The 22,927-nt window shown below is 42.5% G+C and overlaps 1 protein-coding gene across 1 annotated transcript; it reads left to right on the plus strand.

The window, feature by feature from the left end:
• The first annotated feature begins 365 nt into the window (after nucleotides 1–365).
• LOC121314259 (leucine-rich repeat-containing protein 24-like) lies at nucleotides 366–19,097 on the plus strand. Its single transcript, XM_041247315.1, has 6 exons — nucleotides 366–549; nucleotides 2,065–2,127; nucleotides 12,138–12,305; nucleotides 15,130–15,408; nucleotides 16,309–16,477; nucleotides 16,845–19,097. Exons 3-6 carry the CDS (start codon nucleotides 12,156–12,158, stop codon nucleotides 17,852–17,854), a joined length of 1,608 nt encoding a protein of 535 aa, XP_041103249.1. The 5' UTR covers nucleotides 366–549; nucleotides 2,065–2,127; nucleotides 12,138–12,155; the 3' UTR covers nucleotides 17,855–19,097.
• The last annotated feature ends 3,830 nt before the right edge of the window (nucleotides 19,098–22,927 follow it).

Below are 22,927 nucleotides of genomic sequence, written 5' to 3' on the forward strand. Positions count from 1 at the left end.
GCTACAGTCAGATTCTTTAAATTCTGTGAGGCAGCGCAGCAATTTTTAATATGTGACAAGGTTCCAACTATCCATATCCATCCAATATAGGGACAGCTGGAACCTCGTTCGACCAGTCACATTGTTTGTTTCACATTCCATTGCCAAAGATATGTACAACATATCGAAACGTTGGGCAGCTGGCTCTTTGAGCTAATATATATATATATATATATATATATATATATATATATATATATATATATATATATATATATATATATATATATATATATATATATATACACCAATCAGAAGCTCGAGACCTGGTTGCAACTTTGTTGTCACAAATCATGGGATAAAATAAGCGATCGAGAGCGGGAAGCCGTGCGTGCTAGCTCTTGCTTGTATTTTCTTGTATTATTTGGCACAGTCTGAGCAGCTGTAGCTGTACCACTGGCTGATAAAGCAGCTTGCTTTACCTGTTAGAGTCCCGTCTTAATAAACCACTGCATTCGAGAATCCTGAAAAACCTGGGAGAGTCTGCCTTCATTTCCACGCAACTCTACGGTATGCTTTGTGTAATGTGTGTGGTGTAGGCACTTTATGCATTGGTGTGTGCTCTGTTTCGTGCATTTCACAGTAGCTGGTTTTAAGAGTATTTTAGTGGATAACTTGTATCTTTAATGTTTAATCTGGTAGAAATTAGTGTGTAATAGGGTTATGTTGAAGGTATGAACTGTATTTATTTACCATCGATGCTTGCCTGGAGACTAGCGACGGAAATTACCCATTTGGCTAAATCGTGCATACAACGCATCTCATGTCATGTTTGCATGGCATCGGTGTAATCATTTGTATGTTGTTCCTGACAAATACAGGTAAAAGATGGCACAATAATATGGTTAACTTTGTATTCTTGCCAAACAAAACAGTGTGGATTCATACTGTGAAGAGTATAGCGGTACACACTTGTTATAGAGAATGTGTGAAAGCATGCTACTGTCACAAACTGTTCAGAGAGCAACGTGTTCATTTTTTTTTTTTTTTTTTTTTGCTTGCTGAGCTCACTGCAATATGGTTTGCTTTCCAACAGTGTAATACAGGACTTACTGTAAACATGTTGTAAAAAAAATCAATTCCGAACATTATAGCATACTCTCATTGTACATGAACAGGAATTCTGAATAGAGTAGTATGCAAGCGTAATCTGGGTATTATCAAGTATGAATTGGTGTGTACCTATGCATACATGCAAATCTATTACATTGTATTCGATTCAACAATGATTTATTTTAACACAAAACATTAACTTCGATAGATAGATAGATAGATAGATAGATAGATAGATAGATAGATAGATAGATAGATAGATAGATAGATACTAGTTTAGAGCGAGAGTTCACAGCAACTACAAATTGCCTTGGGTTAGCTGGTTGATTGAATCCTACAGAGATGAAAGGATATTTGTAAACACTTAAAAGGGAAAACAAATTAAATATAAAAGCGGCCGGGTTAGGTGATTGGCCCAGATGTGCGATGATGCATTTTCCCAGTCACCAATCGCGTGTAAGAAAGAGCGGAATATATAAAAATATATTCCGTGACATATCGTCTGCAAACAAATGCGGTGCAGACTAAAAAAAAGAACAAGAAAAACATACAGAATTGACAGTGACGTGCTCAGTATTGATTCAGTTTCAACGAATGATGGGATTGTGGTGAAAGTAGAAAGCACAGCGGGGACGTGAGAGAAACGCTGGGTGCCTGTCTAGGACAAGGGAAACACAGACGCGCTTCACCCGAAACTGTTATGAGCATATATATTATAATTGAGACAATCGAATTGGGAGCATCCGAGCACAACCAGGAGCTGTGGTGTGCTGTCACACAGGCGCTGGCTCAACACAAGAAGTCGAAGCTTTGTGACAGGATAATACATGCAAGGGCAGTCAACGAAAAACATTTTATGCTGCTCAAAAATATTCGCCCTCTCGTTGACTTGTTTACTGCTTTAAACCAATGAGTCGTGCACCGATTGGTCGGGGCGAGGTCTGACGCTCGGATTTGTTTATTTTTTAACAGAACGTCGTAAACTGGATGCTGTTGGAGACCCAGCTTCGAAGAACGTGCTGATACCTCTGTCAGGTAAGATATCTCTGACATATTTGCGTTATACTTGAGGAAGCCCACTGACATAACAGTTAAATATAATAATAATAATAATAATAATAATAATAATAATAGATCGAATCGAGTGTTTGAGTCTTGTCATCAATAATTTGTAAACCGTGAACACTGCTGCGCGTTTTTGGGGGTAAATGTAGCGCCTATGCACTTTCGTCGATCACGTATCCCGGAATGATGATATTGTCGCTTTACAATAGATTAACAGAAAACCGCAAGCCATATCGGCCCCCTCATCTCTTCTTGCCCTGCTATTCAGCCACAGGGGCTGCTTTGAAATAGGTAGGGGGTTGAAATGAAACAATAACCGCACCGCTCAGGTGCTAAACGTGACCGATACAGGTGAGCCCGGTTGAGAAAGCCTGAGAAGTCTCCCGTTCTGAAACGCGACAAGGAGTTTGCCGTCGCTCCCTAAGCGTGATTGATTGTTACTGTGAGTGATGTGAAGTCGAATGGCTTCCAAAATCAGTGTGTGGGAATAAATCTGCAATAAAGAACTGTCAGTTAACGAATTCACAGTAATGAGTAATTAATCTGTATTGGTACCAGAGGATAGTACCAAATACTGAAATACAATACAAATACAAAAATAAATATTTGGGGAAAATGCATTACTGTACAGACCATCTAGTTTTCTGAACACCATTGAAGTAGCATTGCAGTATAGATTCAAACAAGACCATGCTGTTTATACCTATGTATCTTTACAGTGTTAGTAAATGTGACATATCCCCAGTTAATCACACCTTTGTTTCACATATACAAATACTATGTGGAGACCAAAGGTTTTAAAACTGTTATTTTACAAAACTACTAACAAGCAACTTGGAAAGTTAAATTAAATATTCATTGGTCCGATTAAAAAAAACAAAAAAAACAAAACAAAGGTATCATTTTACTTTTTCAGTTGTTTTTAAATAGCGCTTTGGAATAAAGACCTTGATAAAGGTGTATGATGGATATAGCTGCCTAGTACAGTAATTGCAAAACAGGGTGGAAAATGGAACGATTCTCATCCTAGCGGCTGATGAGTTAATAATACTGACGTCATCACTGGACCGTATTTCCCTCTCAATTACAGAGCTTGCTCTTTGGTTGAATGGTAAGATGTTCTTTGAGCTGTGAGGTTAGCAGGCTGAAAGGCCAGTTCATTCTACCATGTGAATTTACAATTCGGCTGCTGGATCATAAACTATTTAAGCCGGCAACTTCATATTTTCAGTGTTATGGCAACTTCTGGAGCAAAATCTTAACAGAATCCTTCGCTTTGACCTGTGACCTACAGTATTTGGGTCATGTGATGTTTTGGTTTCCAGATGATAAAAACCTATCACCTACTGACTTCATACTTAGCACACAGCTGTATTCTGTGATCCTCTCGGTCACTTTTGATCATTGGCGCCAAACATTTGTGCCAGTTTTTATCTCAGCCTCTTATCTCAGAAACCATTTGAGGTAGTGACTTCATTTTCAGGGTTATACAGTATATACCCTGCATGCTAAATTACCTGTGACCTAAGAAAATGTATGAACAACAGTTTATGTCCTTAGTCTATCTCCACTTCATTTCCAGCTGTGTCCTCTGGTCCTGTTTTCTGTACTACATTAAAAGAGATGGAGACAGTACATGTGTCTGTTATTGTCTTCATGTTTGGTACACAGCTGTATTCCTTCCATTAAAAATTAACCTTTCCACTGTTGCATTGTTTTAACCCCTGTCCTAGTCAGTGGTAGACCACACAATTTGGCACAGCGTCTATATGGATGGCACACTGCTGTATTCTGTGATTCTAGCAGTAAAGCGCCATTGCAGGAGGCGTCCAGTCCAAATGAACTATTTCATATATTGGGCATCTTAGTGACACTCCGTGTTTACAACCCATTTGATCGTATACACTGTTCTCTTTTGATTGCACCCCCAGGACTGCTTTGTTATTGTTCTTTGTTAGCTTGTGTAATGTTTGATAGGTTTTTAATCATATTGGTCACCTAGGCAGAACATCCCAGAGACCTGAGTGATTGAGATGATTGCACTGCAGTAGAGCTTCGGCCTGACACAGTGTGCTGCATTGGTCTGCCACTGTTTTACAAAGTGGCCCTTTACAGGTACATATGACATCCCAACCCTGCAGTGGAGTAATGTTCTGGAGTGAGAGGGGGACCCATTGGAGCTACCACTAGCTCCAGGGTGACCCAGTACAGCTGCCTGCTGTGAAATGCCTGTTATCTACACTATTGTCCCTTATAACAGTGTACCAGTATTTTGTGCAGTTTTCCCATGGTTATACTGTGCATTCACCCTAGTTTACCCTGGTCTGCTATGTGTATTAATATGCTATGCATATTTTACACAGTAACACTTATTTGAAGTTTTGTTGTTATTGTTCAACAGACCTCCCTCCCTCCCAACAAAGACAAAGAAAGACAGAAAGAAAGAAGGAACTTAATAAATTAAAAGAAATAGATGAAGATAAATTAGCAGTTAAAAGAAATAAGGGAGGAAGGTCACCTGCTACCATTCCAGACAGAGAAGGCTCAGGAGGCTTCATTTGCTTTGCATTAAGTGAGAGTAAGACATCATTACTATTAGTAGTCAGGGCACAGAGGGGATCTGAAGACTGTCAAAATATTATAAAAATGCTTGCCATGTTGTGTAAAATTTCTCCACAGATACCCAAACAGTGTATTTCATTTCTAACTTAATAAAGTATATAATTTCCCGATTCCAGTGGATATGTGAGGGTGGGGCCGTCTGTTTCCAGTTCTGCAGGATTAATCGCCTCGCTAACAAGGTGGCAAAGGCCAGGGTGTCATATTTTATTTTTGCATTGATACATCCAACACCAGCCCACAAACTGCAGGGAGAGGCATGGGGTCAAGGGGTTACCCAAAATCTGAGAGGGTGTCTGTGACAGGAAATGGTTGAGTGGTGACGTCAGGCCAGAATACAGGAAAAAAACGAAGACAACGTAACTGCAGTTCAAAGTCGCGCTGTGCACTGTTTTTTAAAAAATAAATACGAGTTTAACAAAAACACTGCTCATAGAGCACAAAGTAAATATTTAAACGAAACAAAGTAATGAACACAAATAATACAAATATAGGTCAGGCTGGGCGATCGCCTTCACTGTTCCTATATATTATTTTTAGTTTCTCCTCACACTCTCCCGTTCTCCACTTCTGAACACCACACCAAGAATATGGAGAGCTGCAAAATAACACAGGGGGCGGAGGGGGAGACCCTGTTCTAAAAATATTTAAAGGCTGTAGGTCAGGGTCATGCTAATTGTCTGATCATGTTACAGCACAGGAGCTGATATGTTGGCAGGAGAAGTTTAAACCAGCAGCTTAAACTTTTAAAAAGCAAAAGCTTAAAGGTCTTCAGCACCACAGAAGGGTCCAGTGGTAATGTTAAGAATGTTAACAAGATGTCACAAAATGGATTGTAAAGCTGTGATCAGCTCTCCTTTAAAGAGCACCAGCGATAATGTTATCAATGTAAACAATATGTAAGACAATGGATTTTAAAGCTTTGGTCAGTTTTCCTTATAAGGGAGACCAGTAAAAATGATGCAGATGCAAGCGAGAACTGAGAGAATGGATTCTAAAGCTTGGGTTATTCCACAGTAAAATACATCCGTGTGTACAGTAGGTACTATTCATCTATGTGCAAAAATACAGAAATGCCTGTCATAACACTGTTAACAGGGTTTACCTTTAGAGCCTCCATGAGCTGCCAACACATCGTTGGTTCAGCGTGATGAGTTGACACAGTGTTTAATTATCCTGGAGGGGTCCCTTCAGAGAGACTGGTGTTGAAAATGTGCAGTGAAAGCTGATCTCTAGACTCTCTTTTCTTAGGAAAGAGATGCTTGCCACGGTTGACTGGCAGTCTTAGCTCTGAAGGTTGTGGTTGTGGCATCTATCTGTAGCAATCGTTAGCCATTGAGAACCACTGAACAAGCAAGAAAACAGTGCCATCTACAGCAGTAGTTCTCAAGCTGGGGTCCCCAGGAAATTCTGGAAACTTCTCTTCTATACAACAACATACGTATTAAATGTACAGGGGGAAAATGACGTCACTGTTGTGGAGAGAGACAGGCCTTGTAATACTTCCACACAATATACTGTACAAATAACACCTGCTTAAATTCTGGGTTTATCCTGGACTTTGTGGTACAAAAAGTGGTATTTAACTATTGTAGTGGGAGATAGGCCTAATGGTACTTTAAAAAGGGGTCCGCCCCCATACAGAAAAGTTTTCATTACCAGTGCGGATACATTTACAGCTTGAACACTGCTTGTGCATGATCATTAAAACCAGGTCCCTCTAGGTCTGTAACCCTTCCCCTTCCCATCCAATCCTGCTCCTCTTAACATTATTGGATTTAATTTAATTAATTCCAGCTCCAGTTACTTAGAACCCATTACAGCTATAGATGCAAAAACTGAGCCCTATGCTGCACAAAAGGCACTGAATATTTCATGCAAATTCTACTCACAGTTTAATAGAAACATTTAAAACATTTCTCAAGGAAGATAGTCAGTGAATGGCGCACTGGTCACCATGAGATGGGGTAGTTCAGTGTTCTGTGATGGGGAGCAGGTACTGTAACAATATACTGAAGTCACACGACAATGTGAATCATGATCAGGAATTCTAGGAATGGGTTGCTTGGTTGTCTGTGTATAACGTGGCTGAGAAATTTTAATCACTATCAACTATTAATACCAACTATAAATCACATCTATATGCTGCTTTTGGCTACAACCTCTGAATCATGTTACTTTAGGTATAATGAGTCATTGATACTCGCATTGCAGTTTCATCAAACCAATAATGTTTGATTTTTGTTTTTGTTTTTATTTTTTGTTTAGTAAATACCATTAAATTACATCCCGGGTGAAGTGTTTTCCGTGAGGTCCTGTGAACTAGTACATTTACTTAAAGCTGCCCTTACTCATTATAGAATCTTAGACCAGCCCCTATAAAAGTTTCCTATAGTAAAAGCATAGCAAAATGCAGTTCCTGTGAAATATACGCACGCCTGGGTGGTTAAAGGCCCTTGGCTTTGCCTTGGGTCAAATCACCTTCCATGGCATGGGAAGCACACACCCCATTGAGATTTATACCTAGGGCTTCTGGTTTTTAGTTTTAACCAATAAAAAATGACAAAACACATCCGATACCAAAAAAATTTAACCGGTGGCTAGCCAATAAACACGGGAAGAAACAGTGGAAATGGTTAATCAATTCACGTTGACTTTACCCCTTTCCCATTAAAAAATAAAACCTACTACAAATAATTTCCCAGCATAGCTGGGCAATGTCCCTCCTTCCTGACTTATATCTATCATTGATTTGTTCTGAATACTTTAAACCCACCCACCCCTGAGTGACAGCACATTCCTACATTTCTATTGGAGATGCCTCTTGCAAGATTTAAAACGAGATTGCAATTATGAATGGAAGGTTGTTAGCGGGAAGTTGGTTCTATTGATATATATTAGGGATGGGTCAGTATAGTCGAATGCACGATTGCACGAAAAAAAAAAATCAAACAGCATATTACACATCTGAGTACTCAAAAAAGCAATAATGTTATATATATATATATATATATATATATATATATATATATATATATATATATATATATATATATATATATATATATATATTCATCTATATATAGTATATATATATATCATTATACCACTCACAATTGCATTACTTAAATTTTTTTTCCAGTTGTAGAATAACATAAACTAGATTACTGTGATTACATTTTTTTTTTGTGCTGTTTGCCAGGTCTACAAAAGCAATAACAAGGCATTCCTGTGGCAGTCGGGAGACATTAAAGCAGTGTACCCATGGCTACACGTGCAGCGCCTGTTTCTGCAGAGGAGAGAATGAGATGATTAGTTTGAACAGACTGGGTGTCTGAGGAGAACAGGGGCAGAGATGACTAGACTGACCTGGTTGGGGTGGGGGGGGGGGGGGGGGGGGGCACTGGGACACACCATCCTGAACTTGGAGGTGGAGAAACTGATACAGCCTCACAATCTGGGGGAGGAGAGAGGCCAGCCTGTTCATGTTGGTTAAAGATTTGGAGCGGTCTGCATGCAAGAGGCTTGATCTTTACAAGGGAGACTATAAGCTTTCATGTGCAATTGGAGCGTGGAAAAGCTTAAATATTTTCAGTGTTAAAAAGTTTATCATTTTTCCTAAACGTCCTAAACTAGATATGCATGTCATCTGTAGTGTTTCTGCAGCGGTTATTTTTCAAGTACACATCAGTGTTGCACTCATTTGTCCACGAGTCTGACGAGTCTGTCATAAAAAAACACTTAAACTCAAACTTTAAGAACATGTCTCATCCTCAAGTTTAAATGTTCAGGCAGTTAAACAGAATCTAGCATCCCTAAAAAGGATTCTACCCTTGTAACATTTCTTGTGTAACACACAGGGATTTAAATAAGTGGTCCACAGGTTTTCAGGTCCGCATGCGGCCCAGACTTCATAGCATAGTGAGTGCGTGCAAATGCAAAGCACAAATTGTTAAAAGAAAAGGAACAATCCTCATGACACAGTAAGAGAACATCGATATTTTCATTTGAATTATATTTGAATATGTTTTCTATAAAAATGAACCTTTTAAAATGTTCCCAAAACGAGCTGCAGTCATGACATCACATAATAACCACACAAGACACTACTGTAGTATCTGGATAAAATCCCTGATTACCTAGCAACCCCTGCACAGCACAGTTTAGAGATGTGCAAGACGGAGCTGAGTTTTAAGCCTTAACTAATCACGTAGTTCTGTGTTATTCTACCTCATTAATATTATATTGATCTCAATAAGGAACAAACAGATTCACATATGAGAAGTCCCCAATAGTGTTTATTTTAACCCCTGGTAACATAGCACAGTGTAAGCACTGTAAAGCATTGGTAAGCATTGTAAAACCCAGAGAGAAATGGCAAGCCATGGTCAGCTAAGGTAAATGGAAATTGGAAAAGCATTAGAAAACGACAAAGAGTGCTGTTTAGGGGTCAAGCAAGCAGCCCCACAAACCTCTTTACATGAGATGAGTTTGTGCCGTTGAGTCCGGAAAGACATTTTCAAATTGGACAGTGCTGTTGACAGACTGGCACTCTTGGAATTCATGGACGCGTGCCCGCTGGAATAATGCAATTGCTGTTCATGTCATAAAGGCGGTGAAGCGAGTCCCTGGCAGCTGAAAAATGCTGTACAAACACAGATGGGCAGGCATGATTTACACTGTTAGGCATTTCAGCCTGTAGTGTGAAGGAGCTGTGAACATGGTTAGCTCGTTCTGTATATAAGCAACCGTGTTTGTTTATTGATTGAGGTGGGGTGCAGGGTGCCATTTTAATACTCAATAAAAGTTTATTCAAATATGATTTTGTGTCGAGGAACACCCCTAGACATGCCTTGCAGGACAGTTTTAATGAATGCTTTTGTTAAGGATTGTTTTATAAAGCCCATTTTGATTAGCCAAATTAAGTTTGCAGTCCATAAAACCTTTTTCGACAGTTTTAGAGATGGGGTTTATTAGCCTGTTCTCATTTTTCAAAGCACTGTTTACCCTCAAAACAAAACAGTCCTTAAAACAGTGCTTATATGAATAGGGCTGGTTGTGTATTTTGGCACTGTGAGGGTTAACAAGCATGTCTTCTCCACTGGCTGTTCTGGACCCTTGCCCTGCCATGAATGAGAACAAATAGGTCTTTATGCTTGGGTAGAATAATATGTAGACGATGCCATACCTAATTTAATGGGTTGTTTTGCCACAGATGCACTTGAGTTCTGACAGTCAGAGCATTAATTGGGAACGATTGCTGAGTAACAGCACAGTGCAATCTGCTTCCCTGAGTGCAGGCTCAGAAAAACAGTGCAACTTCCCTGTTAGGCCTATGTTGCATACTTCTTGATCGACTTGACCTGTTTTCATTTATAATTCTTCTTAAGATCTTAGGTATGTGAATGCAAAACGAATAATATTTATTTGCAAGTTATTTATTAAGTAAGCTGTGTGAGGTGGATAAAACAGGCAATTAATTCCTCACTACCCCAGCACAACAAACTAGATAGCAGGTTCCCCTGCTAGGGTGTCAAATTGCTACTTAGCCAGAGGTACACCAGAACAGAGACTGAGATCCAGAACAAAGGCCATCCTGGGACAGTACAGATGGGTGAGAGAAGCGGGTAACGGAAGAATGTAAAGCTATGCGAAGTTTCGGTCAGGGAACTCTAAACACACCTGCAACATATTATTATTTTGATTGAGAGGAAAATCCTTGCAACCATTACCAAAGTCAAGCTGTCATTGGATAAAGGAGGTGACTCCCACATTCATGCCATTCTTAAAGCAAAGGCACCTGCAAGTAGAATTCAAGCAAGGTATATTTAAATGTACCTCCCTTTAGAGTCTGTGTCGGGCTTTTCAGTTTGCAGCCACCTCATTTCTGGCCTTGCTGGGAAGGGGATTGGCAGAATAACTTCTTCCTTGCCTATCAGTCAGCGTTGAGGCAGTACCGAATGCTTTGAAATGCAAGGCCGAGCACCGAAACCAAGCAAATCAAAACGCTGTGACACTGCCTTTTGTCAGCTGTTTTTAAAATCTCAAGTGCTTTCTTGTGTTGCTGGATGGAGTTCGGCTCTAACCACTCATTATCTCTGATCTGTTGTGTAAAAGTTCCTCCCACTCTCCCGGTGAAGGTTGAGCAGAGACAATGGCCTCTGACACCAGGGCTGCAGTAAAATCCTGTACACAATGACTACTGACTCCCTACAAACTGACTGAGTCTCCTTATTGTGTACAAGGAATCTGGGCTCTGGAAAAGGCAGTTCTCAGAGGTATGGGGGACTTGCAGGAAGTGAGTCTCTCTCTCTTTCTCTCTCTCTCTCTCTCTCTCTCTCTCTCTAACATCTTAACATTTAACTAAAGAGAAAGCTCTGTAGGCGAGAATCTGTAGAATCTGTAGGCGAGAATCACGTACAGGTCTTATTGCTGAAGGCAGAACTCGCCAGCCTCTGGGAGGAGATCCATCAAATTCTCCCTCTCCCTAATGAAAGCTCAGAGATCAGATCAAGATCAGTGCTGGCTGTACAGATGGTACAGGGGAAACGGGAGGTCTCTCAGCTGCCCAGCCCAGTCTTATTACACAGTCTCTTGGTATGGGAAGGCAGTGTGGTCTAGCGGTCAGAAAAAAGGAATTGGAGAGAGGAGTTTGTGGGCTTCAATCGCCACTCACTATAAAGAACTTGTTAGATAGTAGCCAGCATCAGATAAGGGACAGTAAGAGCCACACACGTATTATTGCCAAGCCATTCACATTTGTATGTGAGCAGAGCACTAAAGATTAGCCTATCTTCCATTTGTGGCCTTGATTCAAACATGCCTTTAAAATGAAAACGTTTTTAAAATCTTAAAAGAAGTTGGCAAAGTTTAGCCAAAACTTTTGGAGCAGCACAGAAACCAGGACCAGATTAAACAGGGCTGAAATTAAGTGGAGATATATTTAGTACAGAGGGGAGTGGTGAAGGTATGGAATGGGTTACCTAGCCATGTTGTTGGTGCTGAATCACTTGGAACCTTTAAAACTCGACAAAATGTTGAGGTGAACCAGCTACTAGGATGGGCCAAATTTTCTTATGTTCATATAAATAGCAGGTTGGGTCCCTTACACAGTCTCTGAATGGTTAGTATCAAACTGAAAAATGTTTAATTTACACAGTCCCTGCATGTGTGTCTGCAATTCTGCTGTCCCCGTTTTGCTGCAGGACACTCCCACAGAGCTGAATTGTTTCCCAGGCACTTGACATCATCAAGCCAGACTGGCCCAGAGCCTTCCCCAAAAGCAGGTCGTGTTGCAGGGCCACATCTTGTTCTTATGCCCTGGGTCCTCACGGTTCTCCCCTCTCTCTGTCTCTGTGCAGCCTCCCTGTGTAGCAGCGATGGGTCTGTGGGTGCTCCTCTGTGTTCTTGCCCTCCAATTTGTTAGGACCCTGGGCTGTCCGGCCGGGTGCCGGTGCTATAGCCTGACGGTGGAGTGCGGCTCGATTGGGCTGAGAGAGATCCCAGCTGATGTCCCTCCGACCACTCAGGTAAGCTTCCCATGGTACACCCTTGAACTTCGATTGCCTAAGTCTGCCTGCCACAAGCTTGAGTGCAAGTGGAGGTCATCTGGACTAACGGTTCACAGAGATCCGGACCGACCATCTTGATAGCTACAGGCATGCGCTCGCAGCTGCCAGGGTAAAGTACTTCTCTGAAGACATAACCATGGGGCACGGTAAACCCAATGTTCTCTTTAAGACTATTGACCAAATACATCTAGCCACCCGTTCATCCTCTTGTACCTGTCATGATTTCGCCTCTTTCGGAACAAAACTGACAACATCATTGTACGCTCTCCCAGTCCACCTACTTGACCACATTGACTCTCCTCTGGTTGCCCCTCCTGCCCTCTCCTCTCCATTTCTGATGTTTCCGGCTTACTGTTGAAATCAACTATTGCCACATGCCCCTGGACCCCTGACCGACTAACCTTGTCCATCTCTGTGCTTCTGATCTTGCTCCTTCAATTATGCACACCCTCAACCTGTCCCTGTTTGGCAGGGTGGCAAGAAGAAAGCCATTACTAAAAATAAGCCACCTCAAAGCCTGCATGGAGTTTGCAACAAAGCACCTGAGTGATCCTGCAAAAATGTGGCAAAAGGTGTTATGGTCAGACGATACCAAATTGGAACTTTTTGGTCTAAATGCCAAGCGTTACGTTTGGCGCAGACCCAACACAGCACATCTCCCAGTCAACACCATCCCTACAGTCAAGCATGGAGGTGGCAGCATCATGGGGATGCTTCTCCTCAGCAGGGACTGGAAAGCTTGTTAGGATTGAAGGAAAAAAATGGATGGAGCAAAGTATAGGCAAATACTAGAGGAAAACCTGTTTCAATCTGCTAAAGACTTAAAACTGGGGCAAAAATTCACCTTTCATCAGGACAATGATCCAAAGCACAAGGCCAAAGCTACACTGGAGTGGCTTAAGAATAAGCAAGTGAATGTCCTTGAGTGGCCCAGTCAAAGTCCTGACTTGAATCCTATTGAGAATCTCCTCCTTGCAAGAGACTAGGTTCGGCCTTTGGTAGGACAGCAGGGAGACTTGAAAAGGCTGCTGTCCATAAGCGATCCCCAAGAGCAGAGGTCCTCCGGCAGCGAAACCTGCCTTGAGCAAATCTGCCAAGAATGGGCACAAATTGCACTAAGCTGGTGTGCAAAAAAATGGAACACCATAGGAAGGGTCTGAATACTTTTGCAAGGCACTGTAGCAGCCCTGAACCTCAAACTATCTGCTGCTGCCTTCCCCTACAGTACGAAGCCTTGGTGTACTTCTTGACAGTAACCTCTCCTTTGATGTCCACATCTCCTCCGTGGTCTATGGCCCCCCCCCCACCCCCAAAAAAACACACAGTATGGCACGTGCAGCGAAATCACTATTGTTCTGGAAGTGGAGACACCACCTAACCGCAATCCCCCAAGCAGACGCTTGATTCTGCAAAGTTGGCCCAACGTCGTCTATCTAGGCTGGGTGTGCCAAAAACGTCAGTGATAGACCACCAGTACTTGTGGTCCTGGTATTCTGCGCTGCAGGGGCACTGTCTTACAGCCCTGACACCTTCAACCTCTAGGTATGCTGCTGACGTTCCCTACAGTACGAAGCCTGTGGAGTACTTCTTTTTTCAGTAACGTGGACCATCACCGCATTTTTCATGTCCACATCTCCTCCGTGGTCAAATCTCGTCCTTGTTACCCTATCTTTTAGACACTCTCCAAAGTCCGAAAGGGGACGGCACCTACTTTCCAACCGGATGCGGTTGAATGCACTGTCATGTGGAACTTGTTTCGTCGAAGCGCTACGCTGCCTTCCCCCACTCGATCTTCCTTCTCCCATCTTAGAAACATCTCCAAAGTCCGTCCCTACGTTTCCAACCCGGATGCGGGTTGCATGCATTTGTTTCGTCCCGACTCGACTACTGCAACTCTCTATATGGTGGTCTCCCAACACGCACCATAAACCGACTGCAGCTAGTTCAGAATGCTGCTGCCAGGATCCTTACCAGGTGCAAAAAGGGTGATCACATCACCCCCAATCTTGCCCAGCTGCACTGGCTACCTGTAAAGTTCAGGATTATTTTCAAAACTCTCCTGCTCACCTACAATGCCCTTCATCACACAGGTCCCGAGTACCTCCTCAACCTGCTGACGCGCTATGTCCCTGCCCGCAAGCTCAGGTCCTCAGACTCTGGGCTGCTTGTTATCCCCAAGCAAAAGTGCACCACACCTGGAGAACGCTCGTTTAGCTTCATGTCTCAGACTCTTTGGAACTCTCTCCCAGCTTTGGTGCGTGATGCTCCCACCGTCGCTCGCTTTAAATCAGCTCTCAAGACCCTCCTGTTCTCTCTTGCCTCCCATGCTCTTTAAGCTTGTGTTGTTGTTGCTACTATTTATTGTATTATGCTACTATATCATGCACTATGAATTATTCATTGTATTGTATTATGCATAGTTTTTTTTTTTTACTGTATATCTTGTATTATGCATTTCTCTGTATTTGAAGTATTATGGATTTTTTTTTTGTTTTTTTTGATGGTGGACCACTGTGAAAGGCACTATATAAAATAGAGATTGAGTGATTGATTGAATGTAATAGGATGCTGTGTGAGTGTGCTTCCACTATTGACCAGGAGACGGAGACATATACAAGCTAAAGGTACAAAAAGCACGCAGTTTAGGGTCAAATTATGTAAAGTGTACTACCGACGGCCCAGTTCAGTTAACTATAATATTATCCATAACTATGGAAAAACTTAACAGTGTTCCATTTAGAAATACTACAAACATTGTAAGCGTCCCTTGCTGTGTCTGCAGACCATCTTCCTGCAGGATAACTCCATCGGTCAGATCCGTCAGCAGGACCTGTCTCGCCTGAGCCAGCTCCACTACCTGTACCTGCAGAACAACAGCATCTCAGCGCTGGAGCCCGGCGCCTTCCACAGCCAGCAGCAGCTGCTCGAGCTGGCCCTGAATGGGAACCGCATCCACCTGGTGAGCGGCAACGTCTTCCAGGGTCTGGAGCACCTGCGCATCCTCTACCTGGCAGGGAACCAGATCACACGGCTGCACGACTTCACCTTCCACGGCCTGCAGGTCAGAGGCGAGCTGGCTTACTAGAGAGGAGGGGAGGGGGTGTGTGGGGGAGCAGGTTGTCTAAAGCAAGGTGGGGAGGCGTGTCAGTGTGGTGTGGTGTAAAGTTCAGTGGGGATTCTGTGGAGACTATGGAGGTGAATGGGGTTGAAAATGTGTTATTGCAATATGGAAGTCTTTCAAGGAGGCTGTCACTATACATAAGAGTACGTAGCGTCAAATGACATGTTCTTATTTTTTTACTGTACCTTTTTATGACTATCCTATAGTACTAAATTATGGGGTTTTAAATAAAAAATGATGATGTGAGTTGCTTTCACCTGAATGCAGGAGCTGCTCTTCAGTCTAATACAAAAGTGAGAAACAAAACAACTTTTAGATGTGTGTTTGTCTCTAGTTGTTTTCATATCAAGAAAATGAACTTAAAGGTCGGAATATTTGTCTTTGATTTGCTTTACCAAGCTGGGCTTTACAATGGATTTACCATTCTTATTACACTTCACTGTGGTTTTACCATGGTAAACTTTTGTAAGAGCAGGTGCCTCTATGTTTTGACTTACTCTCAAGTGTCTGTCTGCCCCTCTGTTTGAGTCTCTCTCACATGTGTCTGTCTGTCTGTCTGTCTGTCTGCCCCTCTGTTTGAGTTTTTCTCTCACATGTGTCTGTCTGCCATGTCTGAGTCTCTCTCTCACATGTCTGTCTGTCTGCCCCTCTGTTTGAGTCTTTCTCACATGTGTCTGTCTGTCTGTTTGTCTGCCCCTCTGTTTGAGTCTCTCACATGTGTCTCTCTGTCTGTCTGCCCCCGTGTTTGAGTCTCTCTCTCACATGTGTCTGTCTGTCTGTCTACCCGCTGCTTGAGTCTCTCTCTCTGTCACATGTCTTTTCTATCTGTCCTTCCATCAGAGGCTGCAGGAGCTGCACTTGCAGGAGAACAGTGTGGAGCTTCTGGGAGAGCAGGCGCTGGCCGGCCTCTCCTCCCTGGCACTGCTGGACCTGAGTCGCAACAACCTGCGTACCCTGAGCCAGGCCTCGCTGCGCCCACTCGCCAGCCTGCAGGTCCTGCGTGTCACAGGTAGGGGGCGCCTCCTTCACAAAATACAGTCAGGGTCTGTTATGTAAAAAGTGTATAGAATGTGTTGTGGTTTAAACATTTTGAATGCTTTATCACTGATTTACACTCTCGGCAAAGATAAAATGTAGGTGCTGCTAATTTGTACTGTTGTTGACATGTCTTCTTATAAGAAAATTGTGACTTCCTTCCTCATGGCTTACTTTTTGAAACAAGCCATTCCTTGTGTGTGTTGCGTGGGCTTGTTTCTTTTTTTTTACAAAAGTAGAAAAATACCTGTGAAAGTTGCACAATTAATTCAGTAATTAGTGACTGCGTAGTGCAGTGACAGTGTTGACTCTCCCCTCTTTCTCACTGTGTGTGCGTGCAGATAACCCGTGGCGTTGTGACTGCGCACTGCACTGGCTGCGGAGCTGGATCAACGAGGAGGGGCAGCGCCTCCTAAGCTCTGCCGAGCGAAGGCTTGTGTGCGCCGAGCCACCTCGCCTCTCTCACCAGAGCCTAGTGGAGGTGCCAGGGAACAGCCTGGTCTGCATCCCCCCTGTGGTGCAACTGGAGCCCAAACACCTGACCGTGCGGCTGGGGGAGAACCTGCGCGTGTCTTGCCAGGCCTCTGGCTACCCCCAGCCACTGGTCACGTGGAGGAAAGTGTCTCAGACCAAGGCGTCCCCCAAAGTCTCCGAAGAAGAAGGAAGAGGTGGAACCGTGGAGCCCAGCAAGGGAGTCCGAAGGGACCGCTTTGACCCGGACAAGGGCAGCGGGATGCTCTTCCTGAGCAACGTGACCATGGCACACGTAGGCCGCTACGAATGCGAGGCCTGGAACCCAGGCGGCGTGGCCAGGGTGACCTTTCACCTGTCGGTCAACCTCTCCTCCTCCAGCCAGCGTCCCTACATGCCGGTAGACATCAGCCAGGAGCCTCTCTACGACTTGGACAGCATGGACTTCAATGCCCTCAGCATGGCCACCCAGACCACCATCGCCATTGGCATCTCCATGCTGGCCCTCACCGCCCTGCTCCTCATCGCCATGATCTACAGCCGGCACCGCCACCGCAAGAAGGGACCGAAGGAGGAGAGCATCCTCTACGTCAACGACTACTCGGACGGGCCCACCACGTTTGCCCAGCTGGAGGAGTACCGCGACGAGCGGGGCCACGAGATGTACGTGCTCAACCGCAGCAAGCCCGTCTTCATGGGCAGCTACAGCGGGCAGCAAGGAGAGCTCACTCCAGAGCAGCTGCAGGATCAGGCCACACAGACTGTGGTGCCGGGACTAGGGGAGAAGAGTGAGGAGGAAGGGGAGAGGGGCGAGGAGGCACTCTTCATTAACCAGAGCCTGCTATTTGACACGCACATCGCCTATGAGATCCACTGCTGATAGACTGGCAGCAGGAATTGCAAGGCCTTTAATGAGCCCTGGGATTAAAGGAAAATGCTACAGGGGGGGGGGGGGGTGGGTCTTTAAAATCTTAAAAGGGGTTGACAAAGTGAACCTAAACCATTACTTCAAGTGCAGCACAGAAACGAGGATCAGTGAACACTTAGCTGGCAATAAGGTGTAAATAAACTCCACGCTTTTTTCACACAGAGTAGGGGGGTATGGAATGGGTTACCATGTTGTTGATGCTGAATCGTTGGGATCCTCTACACTGTGCTTGATTAATAATGATCATGCCCAGGCCACATGCATGACATATTGACAAGATGAAGCCGGTCATTTTTTTCTGAAAGATATGCTTATGTTACAGAAAACCCCAAATCCTTGGTTTATATTCCAAACACAACTGAAAGGGTGCAAAAGATTTGCTCATGATTATTTGCTGAGGATATTTGTGTTATAATTTTTTTTACAAGAAAACAATAACTCTTTGAACATGTGTCTATATTTAGTTTATGTTGAATTGCTGGAAAAAAAAAAATCTTGGGGAAAAAGTACACCTTCAAATAGTGCTGAGACGAACATAGGTTTTTCATATTAGAATTTTTTTTTTTTAAATCTAAAGGAAACTTTAAAAAATCTTTCAAATTGAATTAGCTGGAAAACAAAAGCATAATTCTTATTACAATAAAACATATCTCTCCATAAAATTGAAAAACGTTTAAACGTTTCAACTCTAAACGACTAACATCTGTATTCACTTTCATTCAGTGTTACAGCTTGTTAAACCACTGACTGAATGGTCAGTGATATTGCTGGTGGTGTTTCATTTTTGTTCTGAATAAGACGTTTAAAGTATAACTTTTATTGTGACTTTATTTCTGATCCAGTTTCCTATAGTTGACGTTTCACTCAATTTCATTTCTAGACGATGTTTAAGACTGCACTCTTTGGTACCATGTCACTTTGAAAATCTGTCTGTTTGCACCAGTGTTAGAGCCTAGGAGAACTGTGTTTCCACACACTGCCTTTAGGGTTTGTTGTACAGCAATCGAACCCGGCTCCTCCCTGGTTTTCTAATGAGGTCAAATGATCTGTTATTACTGAGTAACAGAACAGCACGGCCAGGATGACACTAATTAGTGACATCTGATGCCATGGGCGCTCGTTAACTCTTTCAGTGGACTAAAATCATTATTTCGTACTGTGGCAAAGTGACTGGATACAGGTGAGTGCAGTGCAGAGCAGGTACAAAACAGACAGACAATTACTTTCAGGTGCAGGGGTGTTTATTGATAATAATAACAATGTCCAGAGCCCTAAGGCAAACACCTGTAAATAATAAATGCTGGAGTGATACAAAGGCGTGTATCACTCATAACTGTAATCCACGGGTTTGACCCGCAACCAAAAGTGCAGGTTTTATACACACCCACACTAACAACGAAACACAAACACAAGACAGTGAATAAATTTAAGTGCTAGTGGTGATTACAGTACTGCTTGAAATACTGTAGTGAAAAGTGATGTCCGAGTTAATGCTGGCTTGTACTCCAGCTCCGGATCGTGTTACTGAAAAGACAAAGGTTTAGTCAAAAGACAAACAACAGTTACAGCCGACACTTTACAAACACAAAACAAACACTCAAGGTTTTCAGCAATACCTTCACTCCTTTTAGGTTAACTCCAACCATTTACAAAGGAGCAGATTACTTTGCTACGCCCCTATTTTATACCCTCCCTCATGACCCCTTGGTTAACGAGCGCATCCGCCTCTCCAATCCGTGGATGACATGCCGTTTCCCATTCGGGTCATTGAGTTTGGGTACCGTAGCTCAGTTCCTTTTCTAGCCAGCCGACTTCCACACAAAGTGTCATGCCTTTTAGTCCAGGGTACTCTGCACCCTTTTTCTAGCAGCCCCTTCAGATCTGGTGGGAGATCTAACAGCAATCGTCATTCGTGCTCTGTCACACATACCAACAAAGGTAAATAAATAACTCCGGTATTGGGATCAGAAGTTTGGGGTTGGGGTTGGGGTTTGCTTAGGTTGTGGTAAATTAATAAACTTTAAAAACTTGTAGTGTAAAAAAGTAAATACAGCAACCACATGCTGTACCTTATCTTTTTAGTTTAGGATCGAGACCAGATGTCTTCTTCCACCAGGCTTTATGATTACTATTTTATTTTTTTAAAAGATATTTAGTTGGAAAACCTGACGTTAGTTTTGCATACACACAATTTCCACAACATACTCTTAAAATAAATACAGCTCATCCTGGTGAAGCCAAGGAATAAATCAAAACAGATTAAAAATCCCTCCCTTTAGCCTACTACTTTACAAAATACTAATCACTCACATATTCACTGGCTACTGCTTACTATTCCAAGTTTTTCTTTTGTGGATGAGAAAAAAGTTACAAGAATAAATGTCTACAATTATTTATTTCAGCATTTTTTTTGCAAAACTCAAAAAATGTTAATTCAAAAGTATTCCAACCCTGACAAGGAAAATTAAATTAATAGCTAGTTGAGGCACCTTTAGCAAATAACCTTTTTTTGTTAAATGATTAGTCAAAGAACTTTTGGCATGATTCTTCAGTGATTTTTGAGCATTCGTCAATGCAAAATTGTTCCAGTACATTCAAATTTCGAGGACTTCTCTTGTGCCCAGCCTTCTTCAACTCATACCAAAGATTTTCAATCGGATTTAGATCAGCACTTTGACTGGGCCATTCCAGAACCTTGATTTTATTCTTCTTTAACCATTCTGAAGTAGATTTGAATGTGTGTTTTGGATCGTTGTTGTGTTTGAACGTCCAGTTTCGTAGTGGAGGGTTTCAGATGATTGGCCAATATCTATTGGGGTGCTATGGAACCCATTTGACCATGTATTGGAACTAAATTTCCTGTGTCATTAGAGGAGAAACAGCCCCATAGAAGGATATTACCACCTCCATGCTTGACAGTAGGTATGGTGTTCTTTTCTTTGTACGCCTCACCAGACTTTTTCCAGCGTTAACAACTATCAACGTAACCAAATAGCTTGATTTTTGTTTCATCACCACAAAACCTTTGACCAGATCCTTCCAAGCAGGGTCATTGAACAGGTCCGTAACATGGTACCTCTGGGAAGTGACGGGCCTACCATGGGGGCAGAACTCTTGACCTAATTTTACCTTATATTAAATATGAGCTATATATATAACCTATTATATATATATATATATATATATATATATATATAGTTAGTTATTTAGTTGAAACCCTTCGATTCTGCTTGAAATCTGTGGTGGACCATTTTTACCCAGACAAAAGATAATAGACAGTTATGCTGCATAAGGTCATTTAGGGGTCAATGTTGTATTTTCCCACCAGTTAGCAGTCCAAACCTATTACCTATTGATGGTGTTGCAGGGTATTCTTTACGTCAATGATTGTAGCAGGTCGATTGCCCTGCACGTAGGGAAATTAGTGTTGGTGTAATTTGTATATGGAAATGGGTTTAATGTGTTTGCATTTTGGAGTTGTTTTGTTTGATTAATTGATTGTTTACAGTTGGGCACTCGATTGAGACTTGTTGCCTGCTAGTTTTGGTTGAGATGAAGTGCAGCAAGTGATTGGCTGTGCCGGTCCTCAATCAGCAGGTGATCAGGTCTCGACTGAGTGTCCGTCAGCATAAAAACATCCGGTGGGGACGCTGTGGGTGACTGCAATGCCATGCTACACACAGGGGCTCTGCATATACTCAGGAGGAGAGCGACTTCTCTGTAGGAACTGCAGCTACACAACCCTGAAACTGCAACAGGGTTCACTGCTTGTGAAGGCAACGCCCAGCCAAGGCCGTATGAAGAAGCAGGAGTCACCGTAAGAATACCGGCTCATCAGTAGGTTAGTTTAGGGGATATTGATCCCAAGTAATGTATAGTGAGGGTTAGGTAGTGTAGCTGGTTCCTGGTGCGGGACACCTCGTTCAGTAAGGTTAGCGCTTGCCCTGTATTGTACCTTTTATTTGTAGTTTTTGTACTGTGTTTTATTTTGCTTTTTGTACAGTCTTCTGTATCTGTCCTCTGTGCGCTACCATCATTGGTGTGTCACATGACTCGTTTGTTTACTCTCTGTTTTGTGGTTAATAAATACTGTGCGCCTGTGCTGGCGTTTCAACTCCAACTCCCACGTCTCTCTGTCATGCATATCAGCGGTTACCCACATGTGACACAAGCACCCTGTCACAGTGACGAACAACTTTACAAGGCAAAGCAAGCAGTAGAGTTAGTGCACAGTGAAATGTTTCCATGCTGGCTTTATTTATAGCGCATGCAAACCAAACAGTATATTGGAGACTGAAATGGAGGGAAAACGAATGACTGTAGACAACCCTTTACTGAACTGACAGACCTGGATGAATTGTAGATTAATCATCCATACCTATTAAACACTTACCAGTGCTTAATTTAGAAATGAAAAATGTTTTCGACTAGAAGACTACTCTGTTTTAGTATTTCTGAATTATAGATTAGAGTTTTAACTTTTTTTTAATATAAATTAAAAACGCAATACTGCTGAATTTAGAAAATACTAAAAGTAACTTCCACATGAATGCTTTTCAAGGTAAAGTAAGAATGCTTAAAGTTTGGAAGCATCCTTGCAGATGTGTGTGCCAGGGTAGTGTCACAGCCCAGGCTGCTTACCGGCAGGAAAGAGACCCAGAGAGAGAAAGCTGCAGTTTAATCAACAAAAATAAACAAATAAACACGACAAATAAACACAACATGAGGGCCAAAATAAATGTTCAAAAATAAAGAACAAAACATTTAGGCTGGGTGTTAGCATTCACAGTGTAAACACTCACTAAATACCTTTGATTGTGCTTCCTTTTATACAGGTGTCATTCCCTAATTAACACTCAATTACCTAATTTGAGATTGACCACACCTGTGATTGTTGGCAGGGGCAGATTTAACCCCATCCCTGCCATCCTTGCATTCCCACCACACCCTATTTACACATGCTGGGCTTTGGCCCTGCCACAGTGTGATAGAAATGTGTGTAGTTTGCAGATAGCAAGTCTGATC

Source organism: Polyodon spathula, chromosome 4, assembly GCF_017654505.1.
Source record: "Polyodon spathula isolate WHYD16114869_AA chromosome 4, ASM1765450v1, whole genome shotgun sequence".
NCBI classification, from domain to species: domain Eukaryota; kingdom Metazoa; phylum Chordata; class Actinopteri; order Acipenseriformes; family Polyodontidae; genus Polyodon; species Polyodon spathula.